A 27305-nucleotide genomic window follows, 5' to 3' on the forward strand; every position below is an offset into this window, starting at 1 on the left:
GAAGGACAAAATTAAATTAGACAAGTACTTTGCTGTTGATTGACCTAGTTAGCTAGCTCTTGAGGCTTGTGGAACTATTAGGCAGTGAACCAAGGTTAGGGGTAAATGAAAATTATATTGTACTATGTCTATCACTATGAAATAAAACTAGTTATCGCTTCGGTTATGCAAATGCAGCGGCAATATTGATACAGTTTACTCTGAGCCATGTGAACAAGAAGACAGATAGTTCCTTTATTAATTGATTTTCCAATTAGGCAGCCTGAAAGTTCTACCGTTAATTAATTCAAAACTTAAATAAATACCCCGACTCCGTAGGTTATTGATTTTGTTAAAAGGATGCCTTTTCTGAGGTTGTTAAGGTCATCTTCTCTTTACTACTGTTTTTATAAAGGGTCTATAAAACAACGTTGTAAGACAGTTTAGTGGTATTATGTCAGTTTTGGACTTAATAACAGTGTCTGACTTAAAGAAGGGTCTTTTTCCGGTTACGTGCCACACTAGTTAATGAAGAACAGCCTCCTAACTTTTAAAAACGGTCTTTTATGAGCAAAACGAGAACTTGTCAATGAATAGTCCAAGAAAGATGGAATTAAGTTTATTCTGTCTCTAAGTAAGTTGTCCATGTCACAAACCTCAAAAAAACAGTGTTTTAAGTATTGTTTTCTGAACTGTGATAATAGCTAGTATCATTTGCCTGCTTAACCTTTTTGTTCTTGTACGCAGCCGTACATCTCATTAATTTTATTACAAGAGATGAAAGAAAAGGTAAAAGAACACAAAAAGGAAGGTAAGGGAGTGGAGGAAAATAGAACCTGACTTTACTGTGAATTTTCACATCTACTTTTTCGAGAAGAAATCGCTTACACGTCTTAAAAAGTATTTTAAAACAACTCTGTGGATCTTTACAGCAATTTTACTGCTCTAAAGATAAATTCTTTTTGGGTCTGGAATCTGTGTGAGTTGTTAGGTACATTTTTAGGTTCATCGCAGACAAAAAGAGCTTTTCACAACCTTTATAAAATGCAAATGCATCTATACCTTGCCAACTTCGAGTGTCAAATATGTATAATGTTCCTGAGGAACATCAACAATCAACAGCATAATATTTCCTGCTTTCCATCTCTTGCCCGTTGAGTAACGTTAGTACGGTCATTTTTCTACATAGTTGTAGTTAAATGATAAAAGACACTTTTTATGCCATCTTAGAAATTAAAACCTCGCCTAAAAGACGAAACGACGTCTGTCAATATATATATTTTTTTATTCTAGGTAATAATACGTCACTGCGGCAGCTGCAATATGCACCCTTAATGGGATGAGAAAAATCCTTCCGCTGTGAGGTTGCTTAACTTGAAGTCACTCTTCGACTATATAAAAGGGTCTAAAAGGGTTGTAAATGGGCAATTATCCCTTTTTTTATCCATCGACCTATATGTGTCAATGTATTTACTCAATGTCACGCTCTAAGGATGATGGAGGTTGAGACACAGTCAGCGACCTTCGGCGTTATTGAACCTTAAAAACTGCCATGGTACAGAAAATAATGACTCCTGAGTGTCAACTAATTGGCAACATCGTCTGTTATGAAGGATTCAATTTTGGAATTACACTTCGACTGAAATCATGAAAGAATGTTTAACCGCCAGAAAAATTGCAAAACAGAACTCGAAACGTTCATTGTAAAACTCAGCTCACAATCCAAGTTCTTTGTAGAATAAATACTTGTTTTGAGGTTTGTGACGTACACAACTTACTTAGAGTAAGAATTAGCTTAATTTCATTTTTCTTGAACCAGTTAATACAAAGTTATTGTTTTTATCATATATAAACGTCCCTTTTTAGTGCAGAGTGCACTATTGGGATGGTTATGGGGGTTGCCTGCCGCTAAGGAACTAAAGCGCTATGGCACTATGGCGCTATGGCGCTATGGCACTATGGCACTATGGCACTATGGCCCTATGGCGCTAAGGTGTAAACTTTAATGTTTGTTTAATTAATTAATTTCAATTAATTAATTAGTCTAGAGGCAAGGAAGTAGTGGGAGTAGGGTGGGAAAGGTACATGTGTACTCTACGTAAAACACATTCCATCGCCGTCGCTAAACTTTGAACATCGCAAAGCTATATATTTGTTTCAGGTAACCCCTCGCTCTCCTTGTGGTACCATTCTCCTTAGAACAAAACTAATTTGCCCTAAACGCATGCGTAGATTAGTTAGGGTTCGTGGCTTCTATATTAGGTGAAGGATACATTGCATACGGAATCACGCACAAATGTCGAGTGGTTTTCCTTATGGTAGAGCTCAACATGTAAGACGCATGCGTTCTAGCATTGTTAGTGTTATACACTATCTTTACACGCAGTATTTTATATATCGTGTCATGTGACCAAGGACGGCAGTTATTTTTCAGGTAGCGCCAGTTGTCCCTTTTTTTTTTTTTTTGCAAAAGTGAAACGTTACTGTGGCTGCGTAGCTTTTAGAATTACAAACAGGTCGGTTCAACAAATATCATCTGCTGTTTTCAATCTACAATAGTGTGCTTGTCAGGGTTCAAATATATTGCTTCTCCTTAGCGACTTGTTTATTTCTTGCCTTAATTGTGTCTGTAAGAGAGACCAAAAAGTTCTCAAGTTAGTGGCTTTAATACTCCGCAAATTGTAAATTTGTTACAAAAGAAACCAGGAAAATGCTCAAATATTGCTGCGGACGCCGTGGCACCTAATGAAAGTTCAAATTAGTTTAATCAGTCTTTGAGGAGACTCATTCATATCGGCCAAGTAGCGCTGTTTATCTTCAATACTTTTCGTTGAAAAGCTTCTCAGCCATCAATATCGTTGTGTGTTAATTTTGAATTGTTTTATTGTTAACAACAAAGGTGGCAACAGAAAAAGAAAGTGGTATTTCGTGACTATCTGATAATTAAATTAGTTCTTGTTCATCGGTAAAATTTGCATTTTTAGTAAAACATCGTCTCTGTTCCGTTTCTTCATCACTACATCAGATATTTAACTTTCTTTCATTTATCTCCAAAAAACAAGGACATCTTCCGTATGTTTTGGAGAAAACAGGGGTTTCATATTACATGGCTTTGCGAGGAAAACAAAAGTATCAAGTTACAAAGTTGGCGTGAAGAGCTAAATTGTCACGTTTGCTGCTTCAGCGTATTGTTGAATTTAAAATGAACGAAAATCAACTTAAAGCACCAGTAGTAATTAATTTGTGCGTAATGTTTGGACCTTGAATGAAAATACAACCTTGAAACATACACACTGCAAAGAGGAAAAGCCGTAGCAGACTACCAAGGTAGACACAAACCGGAAGTGAACCGAGCAGGGGTGAGTACTTATGGGACTACTGTATCAGAGCTATCAATTGCGCTCTGCACTATCTGAGATTGTCTCACTAGTTAAAGTTAGGAGGATGTTCTTCATTAACTAGTGCGGCACGTCATCTGAAAAAGACCCTTACTTTTTGAAGCGAGGCTGCGAAGACCTTCACCATTGTACCGGGTAACTGTCTCACAAAGTTGTTTTACAAAAAATTCATTAGAAGATGACCTTAACGACATCAATTAGATGGAACCAACCTAAGGAAATTATCCTTTTAACAAAATCAATAACTTACTGAGTGAATATCTATTTAAGCCATGAAAGGTGAAACTTTCAATCTGTTCAAATTGGAAAATAAATAACAAAAGCAACTTTCTGTCTTCGTGTACACATGGGTCAAAGTAAACTGTATTAATATTGCCGCTTAATTTGCATAACAGAGGGATAACAAGTTTTATTTCATAGACATTGTACGATTTTAATTTACCCATAAATTCTGTTCTCTAACTAATAGTTCCACAAGAGCTAAATTACTCGATCAACAGCAAAGTACTTCTATGATTGTGTCCTTCACAGCCTGTCTCACTTCGTCTATCTTCCAGCAATAAAGAATCGGGTTTAATGACGAGTTAACAAAAACTAAGGCAGTTGTAAAACCAAACGCGAGACAAACAGATGAAGATGGCTCAGCATGAATGCCGAGCAAAGTTGCCAGTATTACTTCTGGCAGATAACAAGCGAATAACATGAACGTTAACCAAGTGCAGTGGACACTACCTTCCTGTATGTTTGGTTCGGTTGTTGAACATGTTCTTGTACTTGGTTTTGATTATGGCGGAGGGTGAGGAAAATCTTTGTATAACAAAAGGTCGAAGTTACTAGACAAAATAATGTAAGTATAGTTTCACACCACAAGACTATAAAGAAATTCAAAAACTGTATTGTTGAAAAGACGGTGCATACAGCCCAAAATGCAACAACGATCAGGTAGGCTCGCTTCAAAGTTACAACTTGTCTGTATCTCAGCCCCAACAACTGGGCAAGAAGTCTGTCCACGCTTATTGCAGTCAGTGTCAACAGAGACCCCAAACACAATGAATTACTAGTCATAGAAAGCACGACTACTGCGTAGCGACAGATCTTCCAATTCTCAACCAATACAGACATAAGAGAAATAACAGCGAGGCGCTCAAAGATCAGTAGTTGCAAGGTTACTTAGTAAGACTTTGGACGGTGGATGAAGTGAAGACTTACGAAGAGCGGCTAGGATCAAAGCATTTCCAAGAAATGCCGCAATGGACAGAAAAGCGTTTAAAACTGGGAGAGCTGTAAACTGGTCATGTATTCCAGCGGTTATATCTGATGAGCAGTATAGCAGCTCAGCCGCCGCAAAAATGTTCTGCTTTCCATCTTCAGAAACGTTTACTGTAGCCATTACTCTCGTGAGTTTAACTGCTTGCTGGAATGCCTTGATCAAAATTCATGCTTTTTATTTTTTGTCAAAGAAGTCATCCATGAACAATTAATTTAGTAAAGCAATTTAACTAGCCTGACCTCGCCAAGCAGATGGTTTTGCTACCAGACTGTCGTGCTTTTTACTCAAAGGTAGCACAGTATTTTTGTTTGAAATACGGACAAAAATACAAATTTATAGTACAGCTATTGAGGTCGCCCGCTTGCAAACGACTTTTCTTTCTGGAAATGAGCTTGCTTCCCTCCCTCTGCTATCCCCTCCTTCTCTGTTCTTGCGGAGGAACGCCGCAAAATCGCTCTTGCGGGGAAATCGTAAACAAAGTTTGCTTGGAATTTTGTCAAAATTTCCTGTCTGCTTTTATTGTTTTGCATCCTACTGACTTACTCACTTTGACGAGAGACAGCAAGGTGGTGAGACCTACTCTTCGCCCCAAAAATGAAACAATATGGCGGTATTTGCTCGCATGGGAGATCACACCTCGGCGTGTGGCCTGGGTACTACTTATAACGTTTATGAGGGTTTCTTGTGTTGATATTTTATTGAACTTATTTCATTCTTTCATAAATCCATCTTTGGAAGAGTTAAAAAAAAAACTTAGTTTTTTACCGGCTCTATAAATACTTAAATTCTTGCATTTTTTTAGCAGTTGCTGAAAATATTTCCTTCTTTTGTACGTATGAATGTTTTTGACAAACAATTCAGAATAGCAGCGATGCGTCAGTTACAATCCGTCACGCAACACGCCTCTCAAGGAGAGTTGCGTGACGACTGAAAACTTTTGAAAATAGCTGGGAAGTACGATTTCAGTCACAGCTCAGTGTGTGGTAATTCCGTCTGTATGGAGTCCAAGTTGTCTACGGCTGATGGCAAAGTTTTCTTCATAATCTCCTTATCTTCGGCCCACTCTTTTTCGTAGTAAATTCCTGCAGAAAAAATGACCAAAAAGCAATGAAAAGAGCATTGCTATTAGTAAATGTAAATGTAAATGTAATTTGTTTACCCACGGAGCACCAAGGAGTTCACAGAACTCGTTCAGAAATGTCCGTGCATTCAAGGATCGAATTGGAATTTGAGAAATGTTGGTTTTTGAGTAATTGGCCTTCCATAACACACCACAGTCAACAATGGTACGGGAAAAACCTGACATATCAGTTCAAGATTTTAAGCTACACACGGAGACATCATCCAAATTACAAAGTCGGAAAAATTAAATTAGACAAGTTATTGTTGCCTAGTTTTGGAAGCAGTTTATACATTCTTTCTTTAACTTTGTTATTTTCTTTGTCGTCTTCTTCTTCGCCAAGTTCAAAGATTAAATCTGCCTCTATCTTCCCCATCTTTGTGCCTGTTAGGTGAGGAGCTACCTAAATGGTATTTTTCGATCCCAAATATAACAACTATTTTGCGTTTTCTAAACTGTAACTTTATGCACTGTAACAAGAACTTTAAAATGTGGCGCGAAGCTCCTATCGACAAGAGTATCACTGACGGAAATGAGATATGCAAAGATCCGGGAAACAAACGTAAAGATTTTATTGACTGACCTGATTTGTCATCATCTTTCTTTTTCAGATATAGCTTCAACACATCATCAAGACGCTCCCTCATTTCGTCTTCGGACACAAAGTCAGTATTTTCAGGCTGAAGCATGCTGTAAAGTTCTCTGGCTACCTTGGCTGAGCCACCAAAATCCTGCAACATAGAAACGGATAATTTGCTGATAACTTTCCAAAACTATACATTACAGTAGTTTTCGTTGTTAACGTTATTTCTGGAAGTGAAGAATTAACTAAAGATATATCTATCAATTTCCTTAACTTCTATGACAAATTTTATGGTTACGAGCGCGTTCGTCATCGGGTTGCACTGTATATGTATAAGTGTTTTCTTTGGCCTTGCATTTGTTTTTCTGAATGAGAATTCTCTTCCAAGGACGTATATATTCGTCCTCAAACAAAAGACATTACTGATAGCCCGGTTGTTCGCGATGGCTTTAATCAATTACGTCCGATTTTGGAAAAAATATCATTACGGCTGCCGGTTGGAGAGGGTGTTTGGCTCTGGTAGGGAAGGGTTTGTTAAAATTATACCGTGCAACTGAAGAAAACAAAGTTGCTGTCTTATCAGCCAATCAAAACCAAACATTTGCTAACCAATAACACGTCACTAGTGACGTGTTTTCCCGCGCTTGCCGTGTGCACAACATTGATGCAAGGCTCTCTCTCTCTCAAAGGCAAAGGAGAGAGAAACTGGTATCGAGGTTGCCATATGCACAGGTTACACAGGTTACGTGCTTTCCAGCGCTTGTCACCGGGTACATGTTTTCCCGCCCTTTTCAATGGAAACATATTCTCCCTCGTTTACCAGTGCCGGTTACATGTCCTCCCACCCCTTCTGCCAGCAACGTGTTTTCGGGTGCTTGACACCTGTTACAGCTTTTACCGCAACTGGCGCCGCTTACTTGTTTTCTCGTGTTTTTCGCATTTATCACAGGCTATCTAACGGCGCTTCCTGCCGCTTACACGTTTTCCCGCGCTTGTTGTAATCAGACGTACGCATGCTTTCAATTCCATCACCTTAATACTGCCAGTCAAATGACTTCGATTCAAGTTCTGATTGGTGAATCCCACCAGCTACTTGATTACTTGTGGCCTTGGTTTTTATTTTGGACTTCCTTACCTCATAGCGTACTATCAGGTTTTTAACCGTAAGTTTCCCGTCACCATCTTCCAGAGCCTTGTCAAAAACAGACCTGAAAATGAGAAAAGTCTGATCAACACCCTAACAACATTTTGCTTAAAGTACATACGTAACAACGAAAACAACAGCCTTTCTTTTGTACTCATAGTTACGATGTACATTATAAGTTACAATGTAAGTTATAAAAACAACCGTTTGATCACCAGCATTCTGCAGGCAAAGATCACTTTGTCTTGAATTTTCTTCACTCTCCTTCTGTTTTGAACGCATTTCTATGCCAAGCACAAAAAAACTTTCTATACCACGCGCTCTCTCACGCGTGTAGTGTGCACGGGGCCTAAGGCGTTTTCCCTCCGAAAACGCATCATTAGTTTTCCGTCCACATCACGCCGGAGAAATTTGAAAACGTAATAATCACTGACAGCAGAAAAGCTTAAGTGCACCCTTGAGGGTTACGGTTAATCACAAGATTATCAAGACGTCATCGGCTTTCGAAAACCTCCGTATTCAAAATGTTTCCGTCCACATTAAAACGCAAAGCTGGTGTCTTCAAATTCCTCCGGTTTGAAGAGCGTTTTCGAAAAGCTCCGTTTTCATAACGGATTAGTGTGGACGGACTAGGCTTCACTGTAGAGATCAAGCTTCGTTTTCAAATTTCTCCCGCGTAGTGTGGATGGGGCCTTAGTTTTCATTATGTATCCCTTACTTGACTTCAGCAAGATCAAACAGAGCGAACTCATATTCCTCAGTGTTAGCAGGGTCACCATCCACTTCATTAGCCATCTGTTTCACTTGTTCAACCGTCAGTGCCTCAATGTCTTGTTTAGTGACATAACCTTTGTTGTCGGCATCCATTACTTTAAAGACCTTCACAAATAAGGCAAAAATACATTCTCCCAGTTAGACATTGATGTTTGGACAAGTGAGCATCCTAATTTGATCATTTAGCTTACTCAGGCACTGCTATCAGAAGTCACTGTTAGTCAAAGAAGGAAATTATTAAAAATTGTTGAATTAGATGGAAATGTCTTATGACACTAAATAATTCTGGACAATGTATTTCCAGAATGTTCTTGCAAGACCTAGGAATAAAAGGCATCTTAAGAGTTAAGTAAATTCCATTAGGCCTTACCTTTTCTGCAATATCTCTCCTTGCATCATCGTGTTCTTCCATGATTCCTCCCTTTAAAAACAACGACAAACTACACTGTCACATAACATGTCCCTCACTGTGCTGAGACTGTCAAATTCTTGATGCATTTATAAAGAAAGCTTCGATTTGCCTTCCTTACCTCAGTCAACTGTTGAAAGATATCATCCACAAACAGTCGTCTATCTTCTCTTCCTTCAAACTGAGAGAGGTACTCATCTCTGCCAAACAAAAATCAGTTGAAAATCATTAGCACCAAGAATACAAATAACTTGTGATCTGTGCTTTTTGAGATGTACTGTAGGACTCCAAAAAGCCCAGTGGTCTCCTCCACTACATGTAAGACCAAGAAGAAGTTAGCCATTTCTGCTGGCACCCAGATTAAGTCCTAGATACAAAAAGCTGGATATTTTAGGATTTTTAAGGTTTCAGAAAATTTGTAGACATTTTGGAATTAAAAAAATAGAATTTTTGCAGGATTTTTAGATTATTAGCTGATTTTGAAGAAAAATGCTTTCTCGCTTTATTTAGAATTCCAACAAAATGACAATTTGAATCCATTTTCGTGCAAGTTGTTTACTATTGCCAATTGGTAGCTGCAATCCAACCTTACAGCAGTGTTTCCATCCTCTGAAATGTTTTCCACCATTCCTATGGAAGTAAGTGGTCAGTAAATGTTCAAACATGGCAGCGGAGCTAAACTGAGGCTCAAGGAGGGGGGGGGGGGGGGATGAGCTGAGGTTTCACTTTAAAAAAAATTGTGCTATATTTGGCCATTTTAAGAAAATTTTTGAGATATTTTGAAATTTTAAGAGGGGTTTTATAAGACGAAATTGGGAATTTCCACAGATTTTTAGATCATTTTTTGGGCTTTTGTAGTGAGGCCTACACACAGCTACTTTTAAGAACCATGCTTGATTCAAGCTCTTTATTTGTAGTTAACTTGAAAAGAAATACCCTTCAATTTACAGTTTTAAATTTTCATTTTTAAAATCTATAGATGCTGCATACTTCATTTCAAATGGGTCTATATTGCCCATGGTTTGGGGTCCATGCCCTGGATAGGTCCAAACCATGTTCACATCTGACAAGGGTGTGTATTCTAACTTGGCATTTTCACAGCCTGTTGGGTCAAATTCTGTCAGCCGTGAGAACAGGACTGAAACAGCCATGTTCTTTGAGCCATAAGATCGCACCTGGTGCCAATAACCTGTAAACAACAACAAGAAACAAATCTATGTTATAACACAGCCTCTGCACCTGCTACACTGTTTTCTGTGTCAAACAAAGTATATTTCCATTTTCCTTTTTTGTGGGGGAAGGGTGGGGGAAGGTGGCGACTAACAGGACTTCTAAAGATTTTTGGAGATGATCCAAAGATCCCTGAAGTCTTCTAATTTCCAATTTCCTTGACGTCTAAGCCAAGTTCAACAATGTGCAACAAACCAAAGGGCTATAAGACAAGAATTTACATTTAAACAAATAGTGTCAATTACTTCTGTTGAATTGGACAAGGTCTGAATCATATTTCTCACTGGAAAGTTGTAGTAAGCAAGTTTATGTAATCTCTCTAAATAAACATGCCTTAAAATTGTAACCAATAGCATCACTTACTGTAAGGTAAGAAGAGGCAATCCCCTGGTGTCATATTTGCATATTGCCATCTTACTTGTTTAAACCTGGGATACTTGATAAGATTCACACTTTGAACATCCAGGGTGGCAAATCCTCCATAACCCCTGTCTCCATCAGCCATGGGTATCTACAATTCACAAAATCATGAGCCACGCATGAATAAGAAATAAAATATCTATTTCTGTTATCAGTGGCAAATTTAGGGAAGAGACCCAAGTCCTGCCCTTTCCCCCTTATTGCTGAAAATATCTAAAATACTGAATTTTTGGAGGGTCCCACTTTAATTTAATAAGGTGCAAAGGACTGGACAAATCTTGGGACCCCAACCCTATAAAGAACTCTGGATCAACCTATGGTTGTAAATATGCTCTCATAAAGATTACATACTGTAAATCCTTGAATTAGTGCCCCCCTTCGATAACCACCCCCTTTAAATCAGAGCCCCTCCTATCGGCCAAAATTTAAAATAAGTGCCCCTCCTCTAATAAGCACCCCATCCCCTCCCCCCATTTTGTGGACGAGTACTGAGACAACAAAGGCTGTATAGTATTAGATTTGTACATTGTTTCAGTTTGTGAACACGTTAGACAAACTTTAGGATCAGCTTTTTATGTCGACAAACAACTCAGGTTGTTGATTACGTGCAGATGATGTATTGAAAAAAACGATCATGCCAGGCCACCGTTTGGGAAAAATTAAATAAGCGCCCCCCTTGAATGAGCGCCTCCCATTTTCTCCTAAATTTGAAATAAGTGCCCCAGGTGCTAATTCGAGGATTTATGGTATTAATATTTCACTCCAACTCACCCTACAGGTGACGGGGTGAAATAACATGCACTGATCTTTATTGTACTGTGCTGTGTTGTTCCGGAAAATATCTATACCCCTCCCAAGGAAGGGTTTGTAGCTTGAACCCACCCCCCCCCCCCCCACCTCTCCAGAAATTCCATTTTAGTGTCATACTTTCCTTTTAAAGACTGGGCTTTTGAAACCTCCCTCCCCCTTGAAATTTCCATGAACCTTCCTTAGGGTGGGTATGGATATTTTCTGGAACTACACATTGTGCCTTTTATAAATTATAAACTAAGGCAAAGAAATCAAAATCTTATTTCTTTCATCAGATTGCTATGGGAGAAAATCAAATGGAGTGAGGTTATTAACCTTCCATAAGGAGACACCTGTGGGAACAATTTTCTTCTGGTTCCAAGCATGTCTGTTCACAGGGGTATTTACTGACTCTTATGACTTTGAGTAATCAGCAATTATCACCATTGTTCAAAACAGCACCTTTAACTTGCAGGTGAATAATGGGAGATATTTACCAAGTCAAGTCACCAGCGTGTACCTGCTATATACCAGTTTAAATATTTATTTTACCCTAACAGTATTTTAATTTTAATAATAAATAAAAGGTTCCATAAAATATAAAACATCAGATTTTCATTTAAGTATTAAAAATATTGTGCTTCCACGGAAACAGGTGTTGTTGTCAAAAATCTGAGTCAATTTCCATGGTTTTGACAACATGGAAGTATTTGCATATAATTGCAACGCGTGAACACTGAAGGATTTTTACACGACTAAACAAGTAAGCTTTGATTGAATTACGTATTCAACTTCAGTGACTATTTTTCGTTGCCAGAATTTTGTCATTTTGAACTTTGCTTGGGATAAAATAAACGCTTAGATTAAAATCAGCTATAATGCGAGTTTAAACTTACATTTTCTTCGTTCTCAGGGTGAACTAAGATCCAATCTTTAGTTCCGTTTAGCAAACAGTTGATTGCATTATCAGCATCTTTATGAAGCATACTTCTTGTTCCACCAGAACTCAACCAAAGGTTCGCTTCTAAAATTCTCTCACTGAACGTACCACACATCAGAAAGGGCAAAACCCTTACTTCAGTCGATAAAGGATCCGGAAGTTGCGAAACAGTGTAGGAATCTTTTTGTTGATAAGTTTCGAGAAAACTTCGAATCGTGTCCCTACCAAGACCTCTTTCTCCGACCGGGACATGATCTTTCTCTCGTTTCGCTTCTAGCTTGACTTCTAGTTCACCGTAACTTTCTTTCAAATATTGATCAGTCCACAAATGAAAGGCAGGAAAGTTTTTCGCTGCACCGCGAAATATAACGGGTTTGCGAGCACTAGCATATTGATCCCAAAACTCTTGCGGAGAAGGAAGATCGTGTAAAATGTCCACATGGCCTTCAGAATCTCTGTGCTTGCCTAATTCTTCGCCATGACCTCGTGGGAGTTCTTGATAACTCACAGTAGTGTAAGTTAGTCCCGAGACAAGCAAAACAAACAGGTAAATTTTGTCGATGTGCACAGCCATAACAAATCGTGAAATTTCTTCTGAAAAGACGAAAGAACCTGGTTTGAGCATAGAAATGAGGCACAGTGCTGGGAAAAATCTGGATTGGGAAAAATAGGAATGGACTAGTGGCTTTCTCCTTGTGTAAACTTGGAAATATAACTGGATCACAGCATATTTTTAACGCATTTTAAGTTCCTAGGACTAGTATGGTCATCTGAAAGTTTGTGGTATCGATTTTTTTTCGAGTGTAAACTACGCCAAGGGACAAAGAATTTGCTTTTAGTCCCACAGGCTCGCACAATTTTGTTCCTCCTTTCCAGCGGGTGATGGTCCATTCGCAAATAATATCCAGCTGCGGAGTTATTAAATGTCAGTAAGACGTCTTTAGTTAACCTCAAACTCCTGAAAAGACTGTAATTGAGTTAAGTTAGGAAGATTATTACCAGATGTAAAAAACCTTTTTTTTTAGTTTCTTACAGCGAGAAATCTTACTTTAACGAGCGTGACACACAAATAATAATCGTAACCCTTGACATCCAGAAACATATCAAGCCCTAGTTAACCAAACATATTTTCCGCGGCCTGTCCTTCGTTCAGAACGCTTGGTGTGAACGTTAACCGAAAGATAAATATAAATGTTATCTTTTATTATTTAGTCAACGAAGGGAGTCGGTCGCACATTTTGTTGCGAGTCAAAAAAAAGATGTTGTAGTCGTCTTTAATATGTTCACCACGGCAAAATAACTGAGATGTACAAAAAGCTGAAAAATAGAACCAACAGAAGAACTTCGAATTAAAAACACGAAAAGTAACACTTAAAATGCTTCCAGGGTAAGCAGATATTATTCAATTATGTAAATCAGGTGAATCGACAATCCTGCAATAGAGATTGTATCAGATCTGGCAATGATCCTTTAAATTGATAATTGTTATTAAAACCAAGTTGAGTCGCTGTTTGTTATATTTCGATACAGCTTCAAATTGAGAGATGATCAAAAAGAAATTTCAATCCTCGCCACAGGTTTGAAGAATTTAAAGCCCTTTCGACTGCTTGAGATAGTAGTTAATTGCTTCAGAAATGAAACAGATTGACCTCGATGACAGATCGCATAAAACAAAATCTGTTGACGGGGTTAAGGATAATAGATAAACAAAAAAAAATATGCGGTCTGGCTCTTGCTTACAAGCTCTTTGATAATGCGATTAATAAAACAGGAGGTACGCGTAGAATATCTGGTTAGAAACGCACACAGTCTGCCGAGGCAACGCCGAAGATGCTACCTTTCTATGGAAAGCCATCAAATTTGGAAGCCTTTCCAGCTACACCGAAACATTTACGCAGGGGGACTGCAACTTTAATTCTACGCAGACGGAATGAAGAGCAACTGACCCCGAAAACAGAAAGCAACAGTATTAGAAGCAAGCAACTGTTACTCCGAGAGGAAAAGCTACAAATTAATGTCAGCGGAAGACGGTACGAAATATCTTTACAGCAACTTCAGAATTTTCCGAAAAGTTTGCTAGCCGATCCTGCAAAGCGAGAACTGTACTATGACGTAGAAAATGGCGAACTATTCTTCGACAGAAATCGAACTACTTTTGAAAGCGTGTTCTACTTTTACGCAACAAGTGGAATGTTAGTTTTTCCTACAAAAACGTTTTGCCAGCAGCTTGTGGCAGATGAATTGCATTTCTTTGGACTTTACGATTATTTGAGCCCGGAAGAGAAACATTACAACTTACCTCTTCCTAGCGCGGTGAAGCGTGACAGTCCAAGGGAGACTTGTCGACAAAAGTTTTGGGAATTATGCGAGATTCCCGAATCTAGCCCGCTTGCACGAATCACCAGTTTATTCTCGCTGGTTGTCATAGTATTTGCTGTTGTCATTCTGTGCATAGAAACCCTGCCAAGTGTGCGAAATTTGGATTCCGAACAGGACGTCTACAACACTCGTACGAACCTAAGCTTGGGAGCAAACCGAAACACTAGTCAGCCAACCTACAACAGCACCTCACATAATGCCCTGAAATATTTCATCTTGCGAGCTGAAGAATTTTGCATGGCTTGGTTCACGGTAGAACTAGTAGCGCGCTTTGTTATTTCTCCACAAAAGGGCAGATTTCTGCGAAGGTTTTTAACCGTCGTAGATATCGCAGCGATTCTTCCGTTCTATATTTCCTTGATGACGTCTAAGAGCCAAGTCGTGCCCATTTTCGTCATCAAAATCTTCCACCTTTCAAAGATCTTCCGAGTGCTAAAAATCTCGCGCTACATGTCCACAATGAAAGTACTCGGTAAAACCGCCAGAGCGTGTCTGTTCGATCTTTGGACGGTTTTTTCGCTAACGCTTATCGGAACAATTTTATTCGGCATTATAGTGTACTACTGCGAGCAGTGGGACAAAACTACAGCGTTCCACAGTATTCCTGACGCATGCTGGTGGGCAGTGGTCACGATTACGACACTGGGCTATGGTGATATGGTCCCGAATACTCTAGGTAAGTGTAAACTGGAACAGATTTTAAGCTTTTGATCCCTACTCTTATCCCATCTTGCTATCGTCTTCATCCAGCCGGAGTTCAGTTCACCCCGCGCACATTGCAAGCTCGAGATAAGAGCAGGAATTTATCGCTAAAAGGATTAATCGAAGGTCGTAGTTGCTCATGAAAGATTTTTGTTACTTTTGGCGTGTTTCTGTTGGTTTTCTAAACTTCTAAACGCATCAAAAAGCCATAAGCCGCACGTGTTGATTCTTGGCACGTGCATCTTTTGACTTCTTGACCTCTGGCACCATTTGATTGGCTGAGCGGATTTGGCAAAACCAAGATAAAGGTGCCAAACAATGAATTCATGTTTATCGCAACGATGTAGAGTTCACCGTTTCATTGATCAAACTTCACGGTATTGAAGGGGAAAATCACGAATAGCGTATTCATCAGAATACAGTTTCTTTTGGTTTTCGTCGCGTCTTAATCATAACTCTGTGAGCTTCAATTAACCTAACTGTGAACTAACATGACCTATAATTATTCGTTACTGTCGCGTACGCTTATCTGTAGTTCTCAAAACCTCCAGGTATTCGTAAGAAAACATAATTTCACGAAAATTATAGTTACCGTCCAAATATTTCGTATTTTCACTTTTTACAATTACATGATGTTGTATGTATAAAGGTAGTATGAGAGGGGAAAGGACAGTGTTTTTCGCCTCCTCTAACCCTTCCCTGTTTACGCCTACAACGGAGACTAAATACGTCGCCCGCATTCTTGAACTGTCTTATGTCTCAGTTGCTCTTGTCGTAGAAACGGTTTCTCATCTGAGGTTAGACCACGTGAACCTTCAGGACAAACTGTAGCTGACTTCGATCAATGTTATTCATGGGAAACAGATGGGAAAAGAGAAACATCGATTATTCCCAAGTATTCCCAAGAAGCTTACATTGCGAATGATATTTGAAAGGGTAGGGCGTACTGTCAGTAGCTAGGGGGAGGCTTGTTTACGGTATAAGTTGAAGGCCATGGAAATGATTGAATTAAAACAGTTCTCCTTTTCTTTCTCTCTCACTCCTCTGACAGCTGGCAAGATTGTTGGCGGAGCATGTTCTCTTTCAGGCGTTATTCTCATCACACCACTGCTGCCAATCATTTTCAACAAGTTTAGCCGGTTTCAAAAACTGGAGGACAGCAAGCCAATATCCCAGTGTCGGTCTACAGAGTAAGCGAAACGACTTAAAAGTATCTACAGTGAATAACGACTCTACAATCTGCATTTACAAGCTCGTATTCTAGGAAGCCGCGAGTCTAAACAGCTTTTACAATAATATGGAGAGGTCGTTCGATTGTAGATAAAAACGTTTATTCAGCTTTAACCTACGCCAATAATTCCTTGATTTCGTTATTGGTCTTTCTTATATTACACTTATAATTTAGTTACAAAGTAATTGTGGTCTGCCTACGGAGCGGTTTTCCTCTTGCTGTTATAAAAGCAAAGCAAAAAGAACTCATTGCACCAATCACTTTGGCGGCATATATCTCAATTAACCAATCAAAATTCAAACTTACACCGGGTAACCCGCGCCAAGCGTGGGAAAGTCGCGATTTCGGCATTGAACATGATTGGCCGAGAAAATTCCTTTGCTTTGATTGGTTACTAGTATACGTAACAAGGGTTTTCGCCAAACACAAACCTAAACAACACATGCAGTTAGAGCGATTTTCAGTTGCGTGTCGCAAAGTAATCACTCTGGCCAATCATAAAGGACACAGCCAATACAGTGAACCGATCGAGACCCGAAGCAAGACAGCAGGAAGTGCGGGAAAACATGTGCAATTGAGTCACGATTGGTTTTGGTTTTACTTCTGATTAGGGAACAAAGTGGCGCGAATTTTCTTAGCAGATCACTTAGCATAGAAATTCAAAACCAAAACAAGCGAAATTACTTTCGACTCCACTAAAGTAAAAAATGTTCTCCCTCCTTGCTCAGTTGAAATCTGAAAGCCGCTTTACTACGGTATATATTACTAAAAAAATCCTTTATTTCATTCCATTTGTATAATTTTTATATTCATGCAACAACCAGTTCTCTCTTATCCCACAAAAAAATTATCCCGATTGAAGATTTTGCGACCAAAACGTATGGATGTCACGGGACGATTTTCAAGCCCTGTCAATATTTTACACAAAAGTTGCTCTACAAAATAAATAGCTAATTCTAGATTTATTAAATATCTACCTTCTGTAACTGAAATCATCTTGTAAATCATTTAATCTTGGAAATACAAAATATTGTAAAAATAAATAACAAAATAACATGATTCTTTTGCTCTTTTCTTTGGAATGATTTTACATTATATACGTTGGTGCCCGTATGGCCTAGTTCACACTAACAACATAACGACATAAGAAACACGGTATGTCGTTATGTTTGCAGTGTGAATATCCTGGCATAATGACCTAATAGCAACATAACAACATGAACTTATGGAGATTAGGGGGAAAAACTGATACTTCCGTTTTCTTTATGTCAATGTTCACATTACCGACATGAGCGATTATGTTGTTATGTCGCTAGTGTGAACAGAGCCTAACTATGTAAAGAAGGTGATTTGACATTTTTTCACACAAGGAAATAACTAGTAGTTTGTCTTCTACGATTTCTAATGATGCTGTTTGGTTGGAGTTCAAGATTCATTGTACTTTTGCATCCATAATCTGAACAGCTTCTTAGTCTTGTACATACGCCATTCTTTTAGTAAGCGACGGCGGACTAGAGTCAGTTGATACCAAGCCATGAAAACCTGTCAAGAGAAGAACAGATCATTTGCGATTCAATTCTTCCTAACAACAAACTAAGAAAAAGTCCACAAACGAGCCAAGTGGCCAATCAGGCCGGTGCTTATCTCCGGTTGCTGTAGTATGAAGCGACTAGGAGTATTTCTACTCCCCCCTGGATGGGATGCTAGTCCATCGCAGGGTTACCCCCAGCATTAAGTTTGCCGGTACCCATTGAAACACCTGGGTGGGTGTCTTGCAAAAGAACTCAACACAATGTTTCCAGCCAGGGCTTGAACCCGGACCGCTCGATCCGTAGTGGAGCGCACTAAGCACGAGGCCACTACGCCTCCACAATCTACTTAAAATACTGAAAAGAAAAAGGACTTATCGTTTGACCTCAGACAGTTGCTTTTTCTCTTCGTGCTTCATCATCATTTGAGAAACCCTCTTCCTTATCAACTGATGACGCCATTTTGCCCAGAACTTTTCGTATACACGACGATCAACCTGAACAGAAAATAAATACCCAAGATAAATTGCACGACTTTTCAAGGACTCTCAATTTCTCAAGAATTAACTGTCCAAAATTCAAGAACTTTCAAGGAACCTTTTCTAACAAGAACTCCCTCCAAAATTTATGCCCATTTCAAGGGTTCTTTCTAAAATCCAATGCATTTTCAAGAGCTTCTAAAATGCACGGAAAAGAAGACTAATCATCGTTTTATGAAGTAATCTAGACTTTATTCTCAAGTACTTGTGAAATGTTCGTGGCTAGTCTGACGCGGCGTTTCGTCTCGGCCAAGAGACTCTTCAGAGACCTTTAGAATTCATAGGCAAACTCGCTGAGCATCACGCCCAAAGTCCCGTTCGCAAATTCTTGATGTTGACAATCTGGCCCTCTGTCGGGCTCAAACATTCAAGGAATCATAAAGAACTTTCTTCACAGAATCCAAAGAGTTTTGAAGGCTGTGAGAACCTTTTTGTTTCTTACCATTTCAGTGGCAATTGAGTTCAAGTCGATTCTCTTCTTCCACATGTTGAAGTGTCTCTCAACAATACGCGACTCCTTCTGTTTGTTGAACAACTCAAGTTTCACGTCATGTAACCAGGCACGGAAACACATTTTGCTGAAATGGACAAGATAAATTTCAGTAAATTGTACGTCACTAAAACGAACGTAAGCTGATGTTCATCTTATCAAATGTCCATTCAACGCTTGGAATTACCATTAAAAGCTCGTTCCCATAGCAACTAAAACACCAATTCAAGTCACCATTCATGACATACAACTACAGAAAACCGTTGCATAAGTATTTTCTAAGTATTTACCTCAGCGTTTGATGATAATGTTGGTCAGCAATCTGTTCTTGTTGCTGCAAGAAAAACACGAACTCATCATATATAAAGACTTGTAACCCGAGGATATATAAATATTATCAAACTACAGTACCAGAGGTAAACCTGGATCTAATAATTTGCAAAACACGCTCGCGATGGCATAGTCACGCCCCGCCAAGCAGCAGTCCATTCAATTGTAGATTACCTTTGCCTTTTCTTTCTCTGCCTGCTTTAGCTCTGTCTTAGTCTTCCAGTCCGCAAAAAACTACGAGAAACAATAAATTGTTAAGAATCAGACTTCCATTACATCTTGTAACAATTCCATTTTACAACAGAACAACACAAAATAAGCAAACAAAATAAAACTGCCCTAACCTTGGCAGTGACAATCTTGTTACAGTGTTTATCCGCTCGGCTCTTAAGTGTAAACTTTTTCCACTGTCCCATGCAGCCCTGCTTCACTCGTCTGTTATGATGAACCATCTGACCGTCTATTAGCTGTGTTTGTTTACGAGCGACTTTCAACGCCTCGCGCCACTCATAGAACATGCGAGAAACCTGCCAAAAATGGCAAAATTAGAAAGAGGACTTTATCGCGCTAAAATTTTATACTTTTTCTAGTTAAGTGCGAATAATAAGTCAGAAGATTTTTATACAGTCGACTCCCGATAACTCGAACCTTCAGGGGAAATAGTAAATGGTTCGAGTCATCGGGAGTTCGAGTTATCGAGGGTAAAATTATATTGAAAATGGCCTGAAGAGAAATGAAAATTACTTCGAGTTAGCGAGGGTTCGAGTTATCGGGAGTCGACTATACCTTTATCCTTCTGTGGAAGTGCGAAATTATCTATTGTTAATTATTATTGATTTTCAGTCCAGTAGAAAATCTTGCCATTCAGTGTAAATGTCGCTGGCAAAGTTTTGGAGTTATTTTCATAGTTGAATTTCATGTTACCTTCTTGTTCATCGTTTGGTCTTGAAAAGATTTAATCTTCTTGCGCTCATCGATTCTTTTTCTTGCAACTTTACGCCATTCTACAAGCGATCTGAACGATAGAATGCAACATTACGATCAGTAAAGTACTTTAATAAAATACTGTAAAAAGTACATACAGTTCGCCAATAAAAGTAAAGTGTAAAACTTTAAGGTAAAAAGCTGTTAAAATTATGAGTCTAAACGTTTTCGATCTGTTTGATCATCATCAGAGTGATGATGATCAAACAGATCGAAAATAATTTTAACAGCTTTTTACCTTAAAGTTTTGTACTGTACAAAGTGATTCCTTGCTAAGTAGCTAAGAAGTTTTATTTATCTTCTGTAACATCAGTTGCAAGTCCTTTAACTCCCTTGTTGAAACTAAAAAAAAAATAGCTTTGGATTTGAGAATCAAGTGTATTCACTCTGGAAAAAGGAATGCATGTTTTAGGCGAGACAGTATTATTAGCTATTATTCAACATGTAAGAGCAAGACTCAAAGCCAAGTAAGTTGTAACTTCAATACATATCAGGGGCGGATATAGGGGGAGGGTGTAGGGGCAGCGCACCCCTCCCCCCCCCCCCCACATGACATGAAGCCTTCTTCTTCGTATTCGCTTTTAAAATTTGTTTACCTCACCAGCCAGTTACGCAATTCCTCTGAGTGGTGCACCCCCTCCTGAGAAAAATCCTAGATCTACTCCCGTATATACGCTTCAAAATCGTAACGAAATTGTCTTACGAGGATTTATAGACGACCTAACAGAACAGTTAGAATCGTATCTAACCTCTTCAGAAGTGTTTGGTTGTGCAGCTCTTTCGCTCTTTGCATCTGTCGAGTTTTCTCTGTCCATTGCTTAAAGTAAGAGTGCAGCAGGCGTCGGCCATGTTGTGTTTGCAGATCATCCGCCATTACAGCTTGTTTCTTCACCTCTGTGAACGAAAATCTCCGGTCAAGTACGACTGCAAAACTAAATATTCAAGTTTGGCAAGATAAGATGGTTGAAAAAACTGCATATCGTTTACTTACTAAATGTCCACTGTTTCCAGTGGAGACCAGCTTCGCGAGTTCTTCTGACCAAGATTTTCTGTGGATGTAAAAATACTGGATTAAGTTTAGCGCCAAAGACGGGATTTCTGTGCAACAGACTCCTCAGTGGTAAATCTAACGTCGTCACGATTCATGACCTTTATAAACCTAGAACTTGGTCACCAACTTTGCTGTCTAGCATACAGAGAACGGCAAAGCTCCGATAAAGAAGCGATTCGCTTACAACTGAACGCAAAAAATATTACGCTCTAAGGCCCCATCCACACTTCACCGGAGGAATTTCACTCTGAAAACGCATCAAATGTTTTCCGTCCACACTACGTCGGAGGAATTTGAAAACGCAACAATCACCGGTCATTTTGAATTTGTGTTTGAGGAAAACTCGGGCAGAGAAAAAACATAATTATCAAGACCACATCGTTTTCGAAAAGCTCCGCTTTCAAAATGTTTTCCGTCCAAAAGGAAACGAAAAGCCGGCGTTTTCAAATTCCTCCGGTTTGAAGAGCGTCTTAGAGAAGCTCCGTTTTCGGGACAGATTAGTGTGGACGGTAGGCCTAACCGTAGAAATAAAGCTGCGTTTTCAAATTCCTCCGGTTTGAAGAGCGTTTTAGAAAAGCTCCGTTTTCGTGACAGATTAGTGTGGACGGTAGGCCTAACCGTACAAATAGAGCTGCGTTTTCAAATTCCTCCGGTTTGAAAAGCGTCTTAGAGAAGCTCCGTTTCGGTGACAGATTAGTGTGGACGGTAGGCCTAACCGCACAAATAAAGCTGCGTTTTCAAATTCCTCCGGTTTGAAGAGCGTTTTAGAAAAGCTCCGTTTTCGTGACAGATTAGTGTGGACGGTAGGCCTAACCGTACAAATAGAGCTGCGTTTTCAAATTCCTCCGGTTTGAAAAGCGTCTTAGAGAAGCTCCGTTTCGGTGACAGATTAGTGTGGACGGTAGGCCTAACCGCACAAATAAAGCTGCGTTTTCAAATTCCTCCGGTTTGAAGAGCGTTTTAGAAAAGCTCCGTTTTCGTGACAGATTAGTGTGGACGGTAGGCCTAACCGTACAAATAGAGCTGCGTTTTCAAATTCCTCCGGTTTTAAGAGCGTCTTAGAGAAGCTCCGTTTTCGTGACAGATTAGTGTGGACGGTAGGCCTGACCGTACAAATAGAGCTGCGTTTTCAAATTCCTCCGGTTTGAAGAGCGTCTTAGAGAAGCTCCGTTTTCGGGACAGATTAGTGTGGACGGTAGGCCTAACCGTAGAAATAAAGCTGCGTTTTCAAATTCCTCCGGTTTGAAGAGCGTTTTAGAAAAGCTCCGTTTTCGCGACAGACTAGTGTGGACGGTAGGCCTAACCGTATAAATAAAGCTGCGTTTTCAAATTTCTCCGCAAGGTGTGGACGCTGCCTAAACGTTTTTTTTTTAGCATGTTTAGCGACGATCTCGTCAACATTGCCGTGGTCTCCTATTCGTTTATTGATATTAAAGCCTCGGTTACAACAGCAGTAACATTAAACAGGAATACCTCTTGAATTTTCTCAGATCCTTTCTTGGTGTACAGTGCAAACCACCATTTTGCGAAACACTAATAAGAAGAGGAAAACAAATACTGAATTACAGCGGTTTTCAATTGAGTTTCGTAAAACCAAAACCAAACCAATTACTTACCCGTTAGACTACTCAGCCAATCTCAAACCGTAGTTAAACCAAAACCAAAACCAAAACCAAAACCAAAGTAATTGCCTGATTACTAAAACGATGCTACAACGTTTAGCGAATTTTAACGCAATGATTTTAACTACTCATTGGGAGTTTAAACCTCAATTTCCCGCTAGGAATCCTTTCTGTCAATATACTGCGCTTCAAATCATTCCTGAGCAATTTTACCTTCTGCACAAGTTTCTTCTGGTAGGATTTCTCCGCCTTGCATCGCAGCATGAACTTCACCCACTTCACAAGGCAATAATGTAACAATTCAGAATCTTTCTTTTGCAGATGTTCTTCCAGAAGTCCTTGGTTTCTCATATTTCGCTGGTATCGCTCCTTCCAAGTTTGGAAAGAGTTGGACACCTGAGAGGAAAACATGGACAACACACTAATTATCTATGAGAGCTGGTTTTGCTTGTGCGTATTTTGCGGCTGCGAAAACTAGATCCAATCTAGGAATATTTGGTAAACGATCTTTGATTGGTGAAGTTAATTAGCCAATGAAATGTTCTGTTTATTTAACCGCTAAACCATTGTTTTATTCTTTATTAATTTAGGACTAATAAACTGGTTTTCAACCCAGTGTCGTAAAACCAAAAGCAAATCCATTACTTGTCATTTACACTACTCAGCCAATCCCAAACCGTGGTAAAACCAAAACCAAAACCAAAGTAATTGGCCAGTTACTCTCAACACTCAATTGAAAACTGCTCTAACACAAATATTGATGAATGGCCGATCTCGAGTATACTACATTGGGTCGACGGACTCTCAAGGAAATTAACACTAGCAATGCAGAAGTGAATGGAGTAAATAATAAAACAAAACAAAAACAAAAACAAAACAAGTGAATTAAGGGTTCCTAGCAAAAAATAGTAAAACATTTTTCCATCGCCATTCAAAAAGGAACACCACATGTGTAAGTAAAACTTTGTTTCCGTCTTCTGGTCAATGAAACACTTGCTGAGGTTACAAACTTCGGAAAGTGCTTCTTCCCATCGAAAATTTCCGAGAATCCACGAGTATTTGTCGAACACCATATTCTATGCATCTCTGGGCTAAGTACCTACCAGTTCGTGTGATTTCGTTTGCTGTATTTCTTGCAAGACTTTCCGTTTCTCTGTATGAGATTGCACATACTCGTGCAATCCTAACAACGTGCTATGAGAAAAAAAAAACATAAAGGTAAAAACAGGTACATCAAATACTCAACTTTTATAGAGCCAATTCTCAGTCGATCTGAGAAATATAACATATTTGGGGATTTTAAGGAACGTTACCCAAGAGGAAAACTGTTTTTGCACGATCCTGTTTTATCCCCTCCTACTATAAACACATTCCTCCGTAGGAAAAAAGATGGCGACTGGTACATTTACCCATAGTTCTTAGCGCATGAAATTCTTAACAACGTTTATAAAAACGTGCAGAAACGTTATAAAATCTTCAAACCTACGCTACTCAATGTCCTTAGTACAGGGACAAATATCGTAAAAATTTGGCTTTCTTTGTGCCTTTTAGGCTGTGTTAGGTTCGCAAGGCAATGTGGTAAAATGTACAGCCTCACAGTCTTACACGTTTAGATATTTATATTTTGTCTTTCTGTACCTTCTCATCACTTTTTCTCGTGCATAATTCTTGGCTTTCTGTACTTTGTGTGTCTCTTGTACCCAGTAATCAAACATGCGTCGTAACAGCTTCTTCTCAGAATCCTCGGCGATGTGCATGGCTCTCGTGTTCAACACCTTAGCTTCTGTAATCAGAAACGCACAGAGAAAGAATAAGTTTAAGGTCCCGGCCACACTAATGCGTTTTCGTATGGAAACGCATACTTTTAGATGCGTTTTCGTCTATTGTCCACACTAAAGACCTAAAACGCTGATGAAAACGGAGGCTTTTGAAAACGGTGCCGAAAAAAGCGTCATATACTCTGGTTTCCATCAGCGTTTTCGGGCGTTTTAGTGTGGGAGATCGATAGGCGAAAATGTATCAAAAACTATGTGTTTTCGAATGGAAACGAATTGGTGTGGAGAGCTGAAAACAAAACGAAAACGCTAGCGTGGGCGAAAATATTTTGCTTCGTAAACAGACACTCTCAAAAACGCATTAGTGTGGTCGGGACTTAAAAGAAACGTGTCTGCTTTATTTTACATTTATGAGCGTACGTCATCAAAATGAAATGTACAATATCAAAACATTACTACACAGGCAGGTGATGAAATGCTGGAAATACTGTCTTGATGTATCGCCAAATTCTCAACATTACTGTTAATAGAAACGCTTTGGTATTGGTTATGTAGAATTAACGTTTCGATCTTAGGTCTAACGGGGCATCTATTCTTTAAGAACAACTCAGAGATTGTTCAGTAGCTCCAAAGATATATAAACTAAACGAGGCTGACGGCTTTTTAACCAGTCAAATAGAAACTGGTTTGCTAAGCGTTTCGGGTTTTGGAACTGAGAAGGGCCAAGCCTGAAACGTCAAGCGAAACAGCTACTATTTGACACTTTAAAAAGCTTTCAACCTCATATTTAGTTCATCGTCATAGTGTCACGCATCATAAGAGTATTTAGACTGCGAACAGTTTTCCTTTTGTTGGAAAATCCGTCGGGAAGAACGCAACACAAGAGAGCAGTCGTGAACGTGCTTGAAATGCGAAGCCGCGAACCGCCTTCAGTTGTGCTGCGTTCTTCTTTGCAGTCTCCTCCACGGATTTTCGAGTAAAAGAGAGACTGCTCGCAGGTTTTTGCTCATTTCTACTGATTTCTAAAGATATATGTCGTATATAGCCTCGGGCAGAAGAGGAAACGAGAAAAATATAACGCTTATCCAAAGTTAACCGTGATTTAAAAATAAAATCACAATTTTCGCTGTACCTTCTGTTATGCTCTTCCAAGTGTAGATAAGACGGCGGGTCTTAGAGAAAATAACAAGAATGTAAAACGTTATGTTTAAATGTGAAGTCCCTTTTAAACAAAGTGCTTTTAAAGTAAAGCCTGGTGGAAGTTGGCCATTCAATTCTTCCTCTCAAATGGGAAACATTTTCAAATTCTCCTTCTGTTTGGAACATCTTGGGCTCACGTTCTCGACTAAATGAAAACCAGCCGCTGCTAGGGTGATTTTCCAGTCAAAACACGACATTTTGTTTTCTGTTTGTCATTCAGAGTGACAAATTCAGAATTAAAATGCAAGACAGTGTAATGACTTACAGTTTTTCGTGAGGTGTATTCGTCGTACCAACTCAAGAACATCTGAAAGACAAAACACCCGCAGATATTAACCAAACAACTAAGTTTACAGGCTGGAAGTCTTACAGGCGCTCTTACGTAAAGGTGCTACACAATGCTATGATTCATGTGTTGTTGCCTGCGAAGAAAGCAGAAGGTAATTTAGCCTTTCATAAAACTGTTTTCCAGCGTACTGTGGAAGCGTTTCACTAAGCAGACCATGTTGAATACGTGGTGCAATGTTAGTGGAAATCTCTCTTTCGCAATCTCGTCACGTTGCACTATCACGTACGCCTTGCTGGGAAGTGAAGATATTTTAATTTCTTAGCCGCAGCGTAAAACTGAATGCTTCCATCAAAAACCCACCAAGTACTCCTGAAAGGGTGTTCGGACCGCACAAAGAACAACAGTTAAAATTACGACCAGCTGACAAGGATTTTCATAACAATTCAGTTGGTTCAAAATTAATTATAACACGAAACTGGCTAAAACCAATATTGCTTTATAGACAGTTTAGAGATCTACATCTACATTTATTGAGTCAGCTTAAAATATATACAGTTATTAGACTAACTTTAACATAAGAAAAATCAGAAAAATGCACCAGAAAAAATCTCCTTAAATTTTGCCTTTCACGAATATGTCTCTTAAAAATCCATTCGAAGAGACAATATTACATCGAAAGTCTCCACGGAAGAAACTCGTTTCCATTAACGTTTTAAGAGGCGTAGAGCAAACAAATTTAAGAGGAATTCATTAAATTTGCTCCGCGTGTCGAAGATTTTAATGAAAACTGGCAAAAACTCACTTTTGGTAATTAAGTACGATCAACCCGCCACATTTTCTGTTTGAATAACCATGTTATATAATTTTTTTTCACCTATTGAGAAAAAATATCAGTCATCTCTCACGATTTTACGTACAAACAAGAAAACAACAAGAAGAATTTATACAGAATAAAACAATTCTTTTCAATCTATCCAAACCAGACAGTTCACTATTAACACTGCCTCCCATAAATGATTACAGGAAAATGATTCAAAGCTTTATTATTTGTATAAAAATGGAATCTTCAAAGGTAAAAGGCAGCCCTTCAAACAAGACCATTAGGGAAATGGCCACATTTTACTCAAG

At 39.0% G+C, this 27305-nt stretch overlaps 3 protein-coding genes and 1 pseudogene across 5 annotated transcripts in view; 1 reads left to right on the top strand and 3 right to left on the bottom strand.

Moving 5' to 3' along the window:
- Positions 1–3870: 3870 nt before the first annotated feature.
- On the bottom strand, positions 3871–5229 carry LOC149116129 (melanocyte-stimulating hormone receptor-like; annotated as a pseudogene).
- A 96-nt stretch (positions 5230–5325) lies between these two features.
- Positions 5326–12666, bottom strand: LOC110063651 (uncharacterized). Its single transcript, XM_020770646.2, has 9 exons — positions 12013–12666; positions 10271–10418; positions 9668–9866; positions 8799–8877; positions 8639–8689; positions 8213–8373; positions 7486–7558; positions 6351–6498; positions 5326–5729 (listed from the first exon to the last, which is right to left on the bottom strand). Exons 1-9 carry the CDS (start codon positions 12628–12630, stop codon positions 5614–5616), a joined length of 1593 nt encoding a protein of 530 aa, XP_020626305.1. The 5' UTR covers positions 12631–12666; the 3' UTR covers positions 5326–5613.
- Positions 12667–13570: 904 nt separating this feature from the next.
- LOC110063654 (potassium voltage-gated channel subfamily A member 3-like) lies at positions 13571–17427 on the top strand. Its single transcript, XM_020770650.2, has 2 exons — positions 13571–15111; positions 16189–17427. Exons 1-2 carry the CDS (start codon positions 13887–13889, stop codon positions 16329–16331), a joined length of 1368 nt encoding a protein of 455 aa, XP_020626309.2. The 5' UTR covers positions 13571–13886; the 3' UTR covers positions 16332–17427.
- Positions 16447–27305, bottom strand: part of LOC110063650 (uncharacterized) — a 35086-nt gene continuing 24227 nt past the window's right edge. For all 3 annotated transcript variants that reach the window (XM_020770645.2, XM_089282081.1, XM_089282082.1), the window contains 15 exons: positions 26154–26195; positions 25821–25860; positions 24552–24696; positions 24017–24107; positions 23127–23309; positions 22765–22824; positions 21232–21289; positions 20990–21134; positions 20181–20271; positions 19601–19783; positions 19431–19490; positions 19217–19260; positions 18879–19014; positions 18284–18394; positions 16447–17910 (listed from right to left, as the gene is read on the bottom strand). In XM_020770645.2, coding sequence (XP_020626304.2) covers positions 17794–17910; positions 18284–18394; positions 18879–19014; positions 19217–19260; positions 19431–19490; positions 19601–19783; positions 20181–20271; positions 20990–21134; positions 21232–21289; positions 22765–22824; positions 23127–23309; positions 24017–24107; positions 24552–24696; positions 25821–25860; positions 26154–26195 — 1506 coding nt within the window. In that variant the 3' untranslated portion in view covers positions 16447–17793. The remainder of the gene's footprint in view (positions 17911–18283; positions 18395–18878; positions 19015–19216; positions 19261–19430; positions 19491–19600; positions 19784–20180; positions 20272–20989; positions 21135–21231; positions 21290–22764; positions 22825–23126; positions 23310–24016; positions 24108–24551; positions 24697–25820; positions 25861–26153; positions 26196–27305) is intronic.

The sequence above is a fragment of the Orbicella faveolata genome, unplaced genomic scaffold (assembly GCF_042242905.1).
Source record: "Orbicella faveolata isolate gen_17 unplaced genomic scaffold, um_ofav_v1 contig_12, whole genome shotgun sequence".
Lineage (NCBI taxonomy): Eukaryota > Metazoa > Cnidaria > Anthozoa > Scleractinia > Merulinidae > Orbicella > Orbicella faveolata.

Excerpts from the sequence above, each read along its gene's own strand:
- LOC110063651 (XM_020770646.2), bottom strand. The coding sequence starts at position 12,630 with ATGGCTGTGCACATCGACAAAATTTACCTGTTTGTTTTGCTTGTCTCG. Across the intron at positions 10,419-12,012 it reads ACCCTGAGAACGAAGAAAAT|ATACCCATGGCTGATGGAGA; the intron begins GTAAGTTTAAAC and ends TGTGAATTGTAG. Across the intron at positions 6,499-7,485 it reads ACCTGATAGTACGCTATGAG|GATTTTGGTGGCTCAGCCAA; the intron begins GTAAGGAAGTCC and ends TCTATGTTGCAG.
- LOC110063654 (XM_020770650.2), top strand. The coding sequence starts at position 13,887 with ATGCTACCTTTCTATGGAAAGCCATCAAATTTGGAAGCCTTTCCAGCT. Across the intron at positions 15,112-16,188 it reads TATGGTCCCGAATACTCTAG|CTGGCAAGATTGTTGGCGGA; the intron begins GTAAGTGTAAAC and ends CTCCTCTGACAG.